We start from the raw sequence: 12215 nt of genomic DNA, 5'->3' as shown, positions 1-12215 counted from the left end.
AAAACAGTTCAGGTCATTTGAATCACTTAAGAAACTTGTTTGTTATTTCTTCCAAGAGATTTCAACTTACCGTTCGCTTCCATTCGAGTGATCGACCACTAAAAACTTTTCTTTCGAGTTCGCTGCAAATGAATGTGTATCCAAAGACAGAGACAAACTGATGGAGTCTGACAGATTTTCTTCGATTTCTTTGACTGTCTCAAAAATTTTCTTAGAAGCCGTCGTCAAGTAATCACACAAATACTTTATCTTTTGTATTCTGTCAAAAGGCACAGTTGCCATAAACATGTCGTGTCTTGCCTTCAAGGATTCATATACTTCTGTCAAAGAACATTCATAGTTTGCCCAGGCTGACAAGGTTCTAAGAAGGTCTGACCCAGAGTCAATAGCATGAATGACTTGAGTAACGCTCCTTTGAATATTCTGCGAATTTTTAACTGCTTCAGAAACCTCGTCTCTAAGATCTTGGATGACTATCGACGAACCTTCGGTATGAATTTGTGCTTTCAACTCCTCCACAATTTCCAATGTTGTCTTTATTTTGCGAAGAAGTGTGGGAATCGACAAACAAGAATAATTCACATCATTGATATAATATTTGATGGCATTGTAGGCTTCTCGCTTCCTAAAGGTTATACAAAACACTGGGTTTAATGGGTTCTGGAATTCTTCTTCTAAGAATAGTGCAACTCTATGACTCGCTCTAATAATGAAAGCTTCATCAAGGAATGCTCCTAGTTCAGATGATCCGGAGATCAGCAGATCCAGTTTGATAACAAACCTTTTTCCCACGGTTGAACTTTCTTCATTTTTCTTAAATAGAATGTCCTTCAAATTTTGCTTACCAAAAAGATCATTGTATAGTTTCAAAGCACCACAGTCTTTTTCGACAAAGTTTTGTGTATGACTGGTCAAGAAAGTATTGAAGTCAGCCATACTAAAACAAGGAAGCGACTCGCCATGTGTCTTTTCACAAATCTTGAAACATTTGCTCCAAAGTATTGAGTCGAATCCTTCGCTTTCTCCGCCTTCTTTTATTGTATCCAGATCTGCGGTTTTGTTTAAAGCCCCAGGTTTTTTGTGCTTCTTGGTGAGCTCATGCCAATGAGTTGCAAATAATCCAAAAATGTGATGGTCACAATGCATCTTGGTTAGAATTCTCTTTCCAGAGGCTAATTTTGTGATAAAATGCGTTTCCTAAAGAAATAGTCCATATATATCATTCTGAGTTTGTACCACCAAAATATTGCAGGAGAACAACGGAATACGCATATAATCGAGTTTAAAGCGACCACTTGAAGTACGCGTTGGGCAAAGTTCACTTTCAAACACAAAAGCTATGATGACCAAAGTCTGAGTAGTAATTTTTGTGCAGCTTAATTCACGAAATAAGCTGAGTTATTCAGCATAATTATGAAATTCGGGCTTCCAAGTCGGAATCTAATGAAGTTTCGGGACGAATTTCGCAGCCGACTTCAGTCGCATTTTACTATCGTACAAATTTCGGATTCAAAATCATGACACTACATACTTTACTTTCAAATCACTTCTGATAAGTCTTTGAAGTACAGTGCTTGATTCTGGCTCTCTCCGATTTTTCTTGGAGTCTATCAATTATTTTTCATTTGGATCATCTTGAAAATTCCCCAGAACATAAGAACATTCCACGACGAATGGAAAAAAAAGTTCCTGTCAATACCATACCTTTATTCTACATTTGTCTTTTTATGTTTTTGTACTGAAAGCTTTTAGAGTTCAAGAGGCGTGTCATCAAAGACTTTCCCAAGGATAACAGGAAGCAGATTAAAGCTTGTCCTTCAAAAGATATAAGATGAAAGAAGAATAGCGAGTCTGTAGCTTAATTCTCAACTAGCTCAAGCGAATTGATATCCCATTACAATGCAAAAGCGCGCTTGTCTGTTATTCTACTAGATTTGTGGTCCACTTTTCATAAATGAGACTTGACGCGTTCGTGGTGCACGGGTGTTTGTTGTTTGAAAAGACATGCTCTCGATCATCGCGATGAGGTGACTTCCGAGGATACCGAATACAGTAAGACACCAAGTGGAGGAACAGACATGCCCAAAGCACCCAAAAAGAAATTTTCCACCACAGCAAGCCCAGCCGGAGCCACTGTCTCTGCAGAAAAGCACATGAACTCTGTGTTCAAGTTCAACACCAATCTCGGCCAGCATATTCTCAAGAACCCCTTGGTAGCCCAGGGTATTGTGGACAAAGCGCAAATAAAGCCAAGTGATGTAGTCTTGGAAGTGGGTCCAGGTACTGGTAATCTTACTGTGAGAATCTTGGAGCAAGCGAAGAAAGTCATTGCTGTTGAAATGGACCCTAGAATGGCAGCTGAATTGACCAAAAGAGTCCACGGAACTCCTCAGCAAAAAAAGCTCGACATCTTGCTTGGAGATTTTATGAAAACAGAGCTTCCGTATTTCGATGTCTGCATATCCAATACCCCCTACCAGATCTCTTCTCCGTTGGTGTTCAAATTGCTTAACCAGCCGAAACCTCCCCGTGTGTCTATTCTTATGTTCCAGAGAGAATTTGCGTTGCGTCTCTTAGCTCGTCCCGGCGACTCCTTGTATTGTAGGTTATCTGCAAATGTGCAAATGTGGGCCAATGTCACACATATCATGAAAGTGGGAAAGAATAATTTCCGCCCTCCTCCGCAGGTCGAATCCTCTGTGGTTAGGATTGAGATCAAACAACCGCGCCCGCTGGTAGATTTTGAGGAGTGGGACGGTCTTCTTCGGATTGTTTTCGTGAGAAAAAACAAGACCATAGCCGCTGGGTTCAAGTCGAACAACGTTATCGAGATTCTCACGAAAAACTACACAACATATTTGGCCCAACAAGATGCCGACTCCATGCAAGTGGACAGCAAAGGCGACTTGACTGCTGTAGTCAAACAGAAGATAGAATCGGTGCTCACTGAAACCGGATACTCTGATCAAAGAGCTGCTAAGATGGACCAAACGGATTTCTTAAAACTTTTGTATGCCTTCCACCAGGTGGGCATCCATTTTGCATAAACTTTTCTTCTCTCACTATATATATTACTAGAACCGAGGCCGATTCTCATGTTTGAGAATTGTTTTCAAATAAATGGATTGTATCTTCGTCTGTGAAAAGAATCATCTTCTTTTCGTTGTATTTGAAGCATCCTTCTCAATAACTTCACCAACGCCTCCCAATTCCTCCAATTGGTCCTCAGCAATTCTGACTTGCTCTCTCCTCTCCCAGAATCTATCTTCACAGAGATCAAAGGCGGCTTTTTTCAAGTACTTTCCTCTTGCATCCCTGTTACTGGAGATCGACCACTCCAAGAATTGTGGGCCTGTACGTATATAGAATGCCCTCAAAGTCTCGAATGGTTTGGGATGTGGAAGCCATGGTCTAGGATCAGGAATAGCATCTTCATCCTCTTCCTCTTCCACCTCCTCCACCTCCTCCTCGGGTTCGCCATCCTCGTCCTCGCCTTCTCTATTTTCGTCATCTTCATCTTCATCATCCTCCTCATCGTCATCGTCATCATCATCATCATCATCCTCATCTGAATTGACGTGCTCCTTTTCCAAATCTGACAAGTCTTCCCAAATGACCTTAACGCCGTCTACCTTGTTCAAATCGATCGCGTACATCGAGTCTAGAGTAAACTCTTGGTCTTCTCTTTCAAAAACGCCACCAAAAATGTACAATGTGTCCTCAACCACGCAAGTTGTCGCATTGAACCTGGGATGAGGCAACTGGTTCATAACGGGGAACTCGATTTTCTCGTTCTCTATCTCTTCTCTCTCCTCCTGTTGTCTAAGTTTCTCAAGCTGGGAGATTTCTTGTATGTCTGCATCATCCTCGTCATTTAACTTGGCCTTTGCCAAGATGGAATTAAGAATTTCTTCCAAATCCTCATCACGACTTTTTTCCTTCACTTGCTCTTGCTTCTTCTTCTTTCTTGGCTTGAGGGTTAGGTTGTACCATCTGTTAGTTTCTGTTTGGTAAGACAACAAAGAATTGTAGAATTGAGACTCAAGGTTGTCCTCACTTTCATCAAAATCATAAACTCCGCCAAATAGGATACCTCTATTCTTGTGATGTACCATGGAGCATCCCACCCGCGGAGACGGCGTGAAACCTTGCTTCCTTCTTCTTTCCAAGCGAATGGCCTTTGGATCAGACTTCATTTTAACGAGCCACGAATCTGTGAGTACTTTTCCCTTTTGAAGGCCTTTCTTCGCTTTCACTTTACAGTATCCGCCATAGATCACCGCTCCTTCAGCGTGAGGAATCAAAGAATGCCCAGATCTAGCATCAGGGAGAGTATGTGTCAGCGGAAACTCAACTTGTGTCCATTTATAAGTAGTGATGTCGAAAAGCCACATATCCAGCAAATATGTGGTCAGCGCCCCCAAGTCTCGAAACCCCCCATGCATAATAATAAAGTTTTTCCATGCACACATTCTGTGACCAGATCTGGGCAGCGGTCCTCTCTTCTGGTCAATTTTGTCCCATTCTTTGGTGTCAGCATCAAGAACCCATGTGTCTCCATAGTGGTAAAAAGTAGATTGTTTTGGAGAAGAAAACTCACCCCCAAACATCAATATAATACCTGATGGATGAGCACACATTGCATGTGACGAGCGAGGAAGAGGCGAATTTTTCGATGAAATCTGTCTCCACGTGTTGTTCTCGATCGAGTACGTATAAAGCTCATTGTAAAATTTGGACTGTCCACCTGCGGTGAACTCTCCACCAAAAAGAATCAATTCTCTTTTTCCCTGGAGGGGCGACGCAACCAAACTTGGGTTGAGACGCCTAGACGGTTTGTTAGAAATAGCGACATTGATCGCAGTGAACTCAGCCTGTTCCTTGGCATACTGTTCCAAGATAGCATCGATGTCCTGATCATCTTCTTCTTCGCCCAACTTCTTAGCCAATTTCTTCAGCTTTGAGTCAGATTTAGCGGTATTTTTCTTCTGCTTTTCTGCCGCACGAGCCTTCTTGGCCTCTTTGGTCTTCTTGTCTTTCTTGGCCATTTTTTTTTTCCAGTGAGGCTCTGACAACAGATGACTATCTTCCTGTTTTTCAAAGGCCTTTATGGACTGTTCGCGTGCGCGATGGACTGGCGGAGTCTGGAGTAGATACTGGGGTATTCTTCGAGATGTCAAAATCATACGTTCGTCTACGTGAATATTTACGCGTTTGGTTATTCTGTTTTTGCAGAAGTCAGAATTTCACCTTAAAGCCAATATGTTGAAGATTTTCTCGGTGCAGCCATATGTGACCCACCATCCAAATAAAACAGTCAGTGTTTCACTTTCTTGAACATGCGCGTATCGCATGTTCTTATCTAGTACAATTTTCAAAATTCTATTGAGGTACAAATATGCTTCCCGTGCCACCAGGCCGAACAGCTGAACTGTATTATGCAAGTGCAAGCACGTCTTTATTTAAACGGAGATCGTCTTCCAAATGTTCAATCCATCTCCACCTGTAGACACCAAACACCCAGGAATTTGCTTGTGCCACCTGACGTCCTTGACGTCTCTTTGCCAATGCACAAACAATAATTGTGGTGGGATGTCGCTCAACTCTTGTGCTTCTTTGCGCTGTTGAGCGATCTCTTCATCGTCAGCCTCGACAGCCAAATCCCACAATGTGACAGTGTTGTCTTCCGAGGAAACCGCAATGATAGATTCGTCCAATGGGTTGAACGAGATGGACGTAATGGCCGACTTGTGGAAATCGTAGTGGGCCACTGGCGCTGGTGTCTCCTTCCCGCCAAAGTTACGCAAGTCCCAAACGCCCCAGGAACCATCATCATGACCCGATGCCAACAAATGGTTGATTTTATCACTCCAGGAAATGACGTTCACGTCTGTGGTGGATGCAGCGACCGAAATCACAGGCTTGTGCTTCTTCGATCTCGTGTCCCAGATGCGAACATACCCGTCACACCCTGCAGACGCAAAGACTGTGTTTTCTCCTGTGGACCACTGAATATCTTCAATGGAGTGGTCGGAAGCAGTGAAAGGTGTTTTGTCAGTGACCCAACTGGACGTGGTACGGGATGTGAGATGAATTCTTCCCAGACAGTCACCTGTCAACAAGGACCCGGTGTTGATCAATGGAGACCAGTCCAAACCATATCCTTCAACATTGCCATGGACACGCACTGTGTGAAGTGGTCTTTTGGCGGTCTTGGGAATCATGTAACCAGGCGAGTCAAAGGCCTTGAATTGGGATCCCAAGTCGAAGATTTGCACCTCTCCGTTTTCTTGCAGGAGAGCCGTGAGATATTCGCCTGTTTCTCTTGCATGGGGAGAAACTCTCACTCTGTTAGTGGTGCTTTTGAGAGGCACAGTCTCGGACATCATGACAGGATCCACATGGAGCTCGTCATCCAGATCTTCGTCCTCTTCGTCCTCTTCGTCCTCTTTCACCAAAGTTTTGGACAATGAGGACAACTTCATAGCAATCAACTCGTTGTCTTTGGCTTTGGACGCTTGAGTGGCCGTGGCGACGTATACTGAGGCAGGGTAGCTTCTTCTCTCTGAGCCCAAGTTGTCGGGCATGATGTCAAGCGTTAAGCACGGCCATGGCATGTTGACGTTATGAAGCATTTCGTATACCGTAGGGTCCGCCTCCAAGACTTCATCTGGGCCCAAAGGCTTAGATCTGTGGGGCAAGTATAAAGTCGACTCCGGGGCAGACTCTTGCTGCGAGAACTTTTCGATATCAACCTCCTCTATTTTCCCCAGCGCAGCATCCTCTTCCATACCCTGGTCTTCCTCTTCCTCCCCAGCAGAATCCAACTCGATGATCTCTTCATCTGACTCGAAGTCATCTCCATATGGGTCCTCGAACTCACCCATCTCCACATCCTGCTCGTTATCAACGTGGTCTTTCAGAAGAGGCGCAGAGCCCTCGTCTCTCTTGACAGCTGTTCTTGATGCCGTCGTCTCTTCTTCGGCACTTCTTTTTCCCATTGTTTTGTCCGTTCCTTACAAGCAGCTGGCTCCAATATTCGGGTCAGGTGCACTACTGATGAGATGAGACGCGATGAACGACGGAAATTTTCAGGTCACGTGACCCAGCACCTACCCTGTGCAATGGAAAGGACCGGAGTACACGTGGTAGCAGCGGCCGAAGCCTTGCTCATGTCTGTTCATTTTTGTTTTCGATCATTTCCCGCCTTGCCTAGGTCCGAACATTTCAGCCCAGCATCTCGTTGACTAGCGCTACAATAGTGCACGTGACCAGGGCACCAATGCATGGCTCATCTGATACCCTTACAGCAGAACCAAAATCTGCTACCTTCAAGAGCTGTTTGAATTCATAAACAAGCTTACTCTGCTGGTTTTCGGTCTCCTTCTAGGCATCTCTGGCCTTGTAGCAAGATAGTTTTGCAATCCATGGGCCTTTGTCTTGGTGCACGGGTCTGACCTGATATCCAGAAATAGGCTTTCCCATCTGGTATTCTTCCCCACAGTTCATGGAAAGAAAAGCGTTTCTTGATCAACAGGCCCCACCTGGTTATGTGGCAGGTGTAGGTAGAGGTGCCACCGGATTCCAAACAAGTGCAGATTCCGGACCAGTCCGGTTCGAGTCACAATTTGGCAGGGAGGCCGATGGGAATGACGATCTGGAAGCGGGTATTTTGGCGCAAACGGCTAGCAGATCAAAAGAAGACGATGAGGCAGACCTGATTTACGAAGAGATAGATCGCCGGATGCAAAGCCGAAGAAAAAACGCCGCCGGTGATAAGCGACAGGCCGAGACATCTCAAAGCGTGGAAATTCCAACTGGGAATGGAACCATTAGACAAGAATTTAGCCTGCTCAAGAGCGAATTGGCACAAGTGAGCATGGAAGAGTGGGCCAACTTGCCGGAAGTCGGTGACTTGACGCGCAGAAACAAAAGACAGCGCTTGCTTGATCAGCAGCAGCAGCGGATGTATGCTGCCCCAGACATACTTATTTCCAGCACTGGTTCGACTTTTAGATACAATTCGGACAGCAAGGATCTATCTTCTGTCCAAGGCGCTGACGAAAGTGCGGCAAAGTTGGCCGAAATAGAGGAGTGGGAGCAAAATAGCGCAATGGTCGGTGATTTGGAGAAGAGCAGATTGATATTGACCTCTTTGCGTAGAGCAGAGCCGTACAAGGCAGATCTGTGGATCTCCTCAGCTCGTCTAGAAGAGCAAGCAAGACAGATGCCGCGGGCCAAATCTCTCATCACTAAGGGGTGTGACCTCATTCCGCACAATGACCAAATTTGGTTGGAACGCATTCGCCTCCATCGCAGCGAGGGCACTAAGACGTGCAAAGCAATTATGAACGAAGCATTGCGGTACAATTCTCAGTCTGAAAAATTGTGGTTTGCGGCACTCGATCTAGAAAACGCAGGAGACGTGTTGTCCAGGAAGAAAATCATCATGAAGGCTCTTGAATTTCTTCCGTCTAATGTCAATTTATGGAAGGCTCTCATTGACATGGATTCGACCGAAGATGATAAGATAAGGCTTCTCAATCGTGCAACCGAACTTTGCCCAGATGAGTGGGATCTCTGGCTCACTCTCGTCAATATGTCGAACTATAGCGACGCAAAGTCTGTGCTCAACAAAGCCAGAAAACAATTGCCTAAAGAGGCGAATGTGTGGATCACAGCATTGAAACTCGAAGAAAGAGAAAACGCTAGCGCTCCTGTTGATAAGCTAGTCGGCATGATTTCGAAGGGAAAAAAAGATTTAGCGAAAACCCTGGTATTTAAGACCGCATCCGAGTGGTTGGATGAAGCTAAAAGAGCTCAAGACGAAGGTTTCTGCAAAACCTCACAGGCAATTATAATAAGTGCGTTGACTGATCTTGAAGTTGGGAGTGATTCAGAACAATTACAAGATTTGGCCGAAAGTCACTTAGCAAGTGGTCCAGATGTGGCGAGCCATATATATCAGTTTATTGCTGAGCGTCACCCTAAAACCATTAGCAATTGGACAAGGCTCTTTGGCTTGCTCCGCAAAGATCTTCCAAGACTATACAAGATGTATGAGCTTGCAATTGAAAACAATCCTGAGAACGAAATTTTGCCTCTAATGTATGCGAAAGACAAATGGTTATTAGGGCTGGATGTTCCAGCTGCCAGAAAAATTCTTGATGAAGCTGTGAAGTCAATGCCAAAAAGTGAAATGGTATGGTATGCACGTCTCAAGCTCGAGGTGAAGAACGGACAGTTCATACGCGCCAAGGAAATCTCTGAAGAAGCAGTACAACTCTTGCTGGGATCTTCTGCTCGTGTCTGGTACAAACACATACACATTCTTAGATATTGTCATCTAAATCAAGTGGGTCTGGTATCCATGGAACACTTATTGACAATTTCAAAGAATGCACTTGATCTTTATCCTGAAAATCCCAAATTGTACCTCCAGCGATCGCAGATCTTGATTGATATGGGTGACAAGTCTGCTGCCAGAGAGTGCCTTTCGGTCGGTACAAAGTTTTGTCCTCAGTCTGTGATCATTTGGCTGTCCCTTGCTACTTTGGATCTAGACATTTCCGCTGAAGCAAGAGCCCGTTCAGTGCTCGATACAGCTGTATCGCGACTTCCTAGTGAGCCTGATTTATGGGAAGCAAAAATAAAACTAGAGTTCAAATTGAAAGATTTTGTCACCGCTCGCCAGCTAATTAACAAAGCTCTAAAGAGTTTTCCGGCTTGTGGTCGTATCTGGATTCTTCACTTGAAGAATATACCTAAGATGTCGCATAGGAAGAATGCATTTCTTGATGCCCTCAAACAGACAAATAATTCCACCGATATCCTTCTTGCAATTGGCGTGTTCTTCTGGCTTGATGGCAAGTTTTCAAAGGCCAAAGCTTGGTTCGAAAGGGCTCTCATCTCTGACAAAGCGAATGGAGATGCCTGGGGATGGATGCACTGTTTTGAAACAAGGTATGGTAAAGAAGAAGATTTGAAAAAGTTCAACAATGATTTCTTGAAGACATTTGATGAAATCAGATTGGGTAATGTATGGAATCGTGTTGTCAAAGTCCCACAAAACTTTGACAGATCTCCGCTCGAATTGCTTAAATTGGTAGGCGAGGAGATTACGCGACACGAAGCTTAGAATCTTTTTATCTTTAAACAATATTTATAGACTTATTTCAATCTGTTCGAGTCTTCGTAGATTCTAAGGTTCAATGCACTCAAAAAACACGGAATCAGATGTTTTTCACTGACCCATTGGTCCACTAATTCTTCGCATATGTTCTTGAACTCGAAGTTACCGTTTGCCTTAAGCGTTTTTGTGTGCACATCAATAATAAGGTAAGGTGCGCTTGAATCAGAATGCTCACTCGAAACATACTTGGAGACCAACTTTATTTTTGAACATAGATCATTTGGGTTGACTGGACTGGGAATGAATTCAATTTTGTACCCAAAGAAGCGTGATAGTATGGCCACGATATCGCGACTCTTTTCGGCATATACTGACTTAAGACGACTTATTTGCTTCAAAAGATTGTTTATCTTGCTTTGCAAGATCTCTTTGTCATTTTCTTGTCGAACAAAGAGCGACTTGGGGATAGAATCAATATTTTCCGACTTCAAATACTTTCCAATCAAATCCAGATTCTCTTTTCGAAGCAAATCAAGAGTCTCTTGTTTGATCAGCTGATCTGCAGAAAATGGATTTGACCGAAGTTCTAAAATCTGTTGCGACGATCGGCTGGCATCCTCACTGAACAATCTAAGTTTCTTTCTCAATTGATCACATTCATCTTTGAGAATCTTTATCTGCGCCAAGAGCTCCAAATTTTCAGTTAAAGAATGTGTTGATTTAGTCTTTACGTCATCTTCTTCGATTAGACGGGGCCTTTTTGTTGGCAAATTATGTTTGACGTGTTCTTTATTGCTTTCTTTGCGCAACTGCTCGATTTCTTGTTTGTATTCGTCCACTAATTTTTCCAAATTAGTCAAGTATTGATTCATGGCGACTTTTTCTGTGTTATCAGGGGTCAGGGATGAAGGCATGAGCTTTCGTTTTGAGGTGAGGTCATCCATGTCTTTTAAAGACTTTCGCAAAAACTCTATTTCCTTTCCATTTAGAATCTTCACTTTTTCTAATTCTCTAGCAATATTTTTCTGCGTTGAAAGCTGAGTCCTTAATGAATTTATTTGAGGAATATGTTCCGAATCAATTTCATCACGCAAGTTTTGGTGACTTTGTTGTAGCTCGCTGATTTCTGCCTGAAATTGATTGAGTTTATCCATAAGAACGAGATTCTTGTTTTGGAGCATCTTGAAAGCTTGCACAAAATTCGTGACAACCTCCTCCCTAGATGAGCTGTTGTGACACTCGACTGTTGCACTGATCACACCAAAATATTCGTCAAACTTCGCTTGTAGTGCGGCATTCTCCAGCTCCAATTGGGAAGCATGGCTTTTAGTGGCTTCAAGGGATTTCAATTTTTGTGAAAGGGAGGCGTTTTTCAGCTTTAATAGCTCAATACTCGTCTTCAGCTGAAGGATCAGATCAAACTTGAACTGAAGCTCGTTGTTCGTTTTCTGAAGCGAAAGAACGCGGAGATTTAAGTCTTCGTTTTTCCTCGCATATTCGCTTTCTAACAGTGCAGATAACATAGACGATCTTTCCAGTAGAGTCGTATTTTGTTCCACTAGCTTCTTATTCTCGGCCTCGAGCACGGAGATTCTCTCCCTATATTGATCATTAGCAGCAAGTTCCCTATTGAGATCTGAGCACAAGTGCTCACGTTGACCGGTTTCTTTCTGAAGCGCCCGCTCAAATTTGTCGATCTTAGCTGTGAGCTTTTTATTTTCTGATGCAAGGCTTCTCACCTGCTGCTCGCTATCACTGGAAGACTTTCCCAGGACTTCTGCCTGGTTCTTCACCTTCAGCTGAAGTTCCTTCCTCTGATTATAGACAAAGTCAAAGTTACTCTGCAAGTGAGAAAACTCCTCGTTCTTCCGCGAGAGAAGCAGCTCATACCTGGCCACACAAGACTCCTTGCTTTGTTCGAGAAGCCGTTTCTCGGTTTTCATTGATGCAAGCTCATACTCCAAGCGAGCAAGCTTTTCTTTGTCAGTTGAGTGTGAGCCATCTACATGCAGTGGCCGTTCCAAAAACGGCGACAGGCTTCCCTCGGTCATATGCTTCAGCTATATTTTTGTTGTGTCTTTCT

General features: G+C 43.7%; 6 protein-coding genes across 6 annotated transcripts; 2 read left to right on the top strand and 4 right to left on the bottom strand.

The window, feature by feature from the left end:
* Positions 1 to 66: 66 nt before the first annotated feature.
* On the bottom strand, positions 67 to 1146 carry METBIDRAFT_84747 (uncharacterized protein; the record flags this gene model as incomplete). The annotated part of the gene is made up of 1 exon (XM_018859241.1): positions 67 to 1146. One exon carries the CDS (start codon positions 1144 to 1146, stop codon positions 67 to 69), a length of 1080 nt encoding a protein of 359 aa, XP_018709486.1.
* An 890-nt stretch (positions 1147 to 2036) lies between these two features.
* Positions 2037 to 3128, top strand: DIM1 (putative dimethyladenosine transferase). The gene has a single exon (XM_018856342.1). It carries the CDS (start codon positions 2079 to 2081, stop codon positions 3045 to 3047), a length of 969 nt encoding a protein of 322 aa, XP_018709485.1. The 5' UTR covers positions 2037 to 2078; the 3' UTR covers positions 3048 to 3128.
* METBIDRAFT_33588 (uncharacterized protein) lies at positions 2709 to 5099 on the bottom strand. The gene has a single exon (XM_018856341.1). It carries the CDS (start codon positions 5046 to 5048, stop codon positions 3150 to 3152), a length of 1899 nt encoding a protein of 632 aa, XP_018709484.1. The 5' UTR covers positions 5049 to 5099; the 3' UTR covers positions 2709 to 3149.
* A 70-nt stretch (positions 5100 to 5169) lies between these two features.
* Positions 5170 to 6895, bottom strand: METBIDRAFT_33587 (ribosome biosynthesis protein). Its single transcript, XM_018856340.1, has one exon. The coding sequence runs from the start codon at positions 6885 to 6887 to the stop codon at positions 5463 to 5465; it is 1425 nt and encodes a 474-aa protein (XP_018709483.1). The 5' UTR covers positions 6888 to 6895; the 3' UTR covers positions 5170 to 5462.
* A 610-nt stretch (positions 6896 to 7505) lies between these two features.
* On the top strand, positions 7506 to 10235 carry METBIDRAFT_33586 (U4/U6-U5 snRNP complex subunit; the record flags this gene model as incomplete). Its single annotated transcript, XM_018856339.1, has 1 exon — positions 7506 to 10235. A coding segment is annotated over one exon (2633 nt), but the record flags the coding sequence as incomplete, so codon positions are not given.
* METBIDRAFT_47316 (coiled-coil domain-containing protein) lies at positions 10171 to 12183 on the bottom strand (the record flags this gene model as incomplete). Its single annotated transcript, XM_018858149.1, has 1 exon — positions 10171 to 12183. One exon carries the CDS (start codon positions 12181 to 12183, stop codon positions 10171 to 10173), a length of 2013 nt encoding a protein of 670 aa, XP_018709481.1.
* Between the last annotated feature and the right edge of the window lie 32 nt (positions 12184 to 12215).

Source organism: Metschnikowia bicuspidata, assembly GCF_001664035.1.
Source record: "Metschnikowia bicuspidata var. bicuspidata NRRL YB-4993 chromosome Unknown METBIscaffold_8, whole genome shotgun sequence".
NCBI classification, from domain to species: domain Eukaryota; kingdom Fungi; phylum Ascomycota; class Pichiomycetes; order Serinales; family Metschnikowiaceae; genus Metschnikowia; species Metschnikowia bicuspidata.
The sequence above is the reverse complement of the archived record's forward strand: the minus strand, read 5'-3'. Positions and strand labels throughout refer to the sequence as shown.

Coding starts and splice junctions, on each gene's coding strand:
- DIM1 (XM_018856342.1), top strand. CDS start 2,079: ATGCCCAAAGCACCCAAAAAGAAATTTTCCACCACAGCAAGCCCAGCC.
- METBIDRAFT_33588 (XM_018856341.1), bottom strand. CDS start 5,048: ATGGCCAAGAAAGACAAGAAGACCAAAGAGGCCAAGAAGGCTCGTGCG.
- METBIDRAFT_33587 (XM_018856340.1), bottom strand. CDS start 6,887: ATGGGTGAGTTCGAGGACCCATATGGAGATGACTTCGAGTCAGATGAA.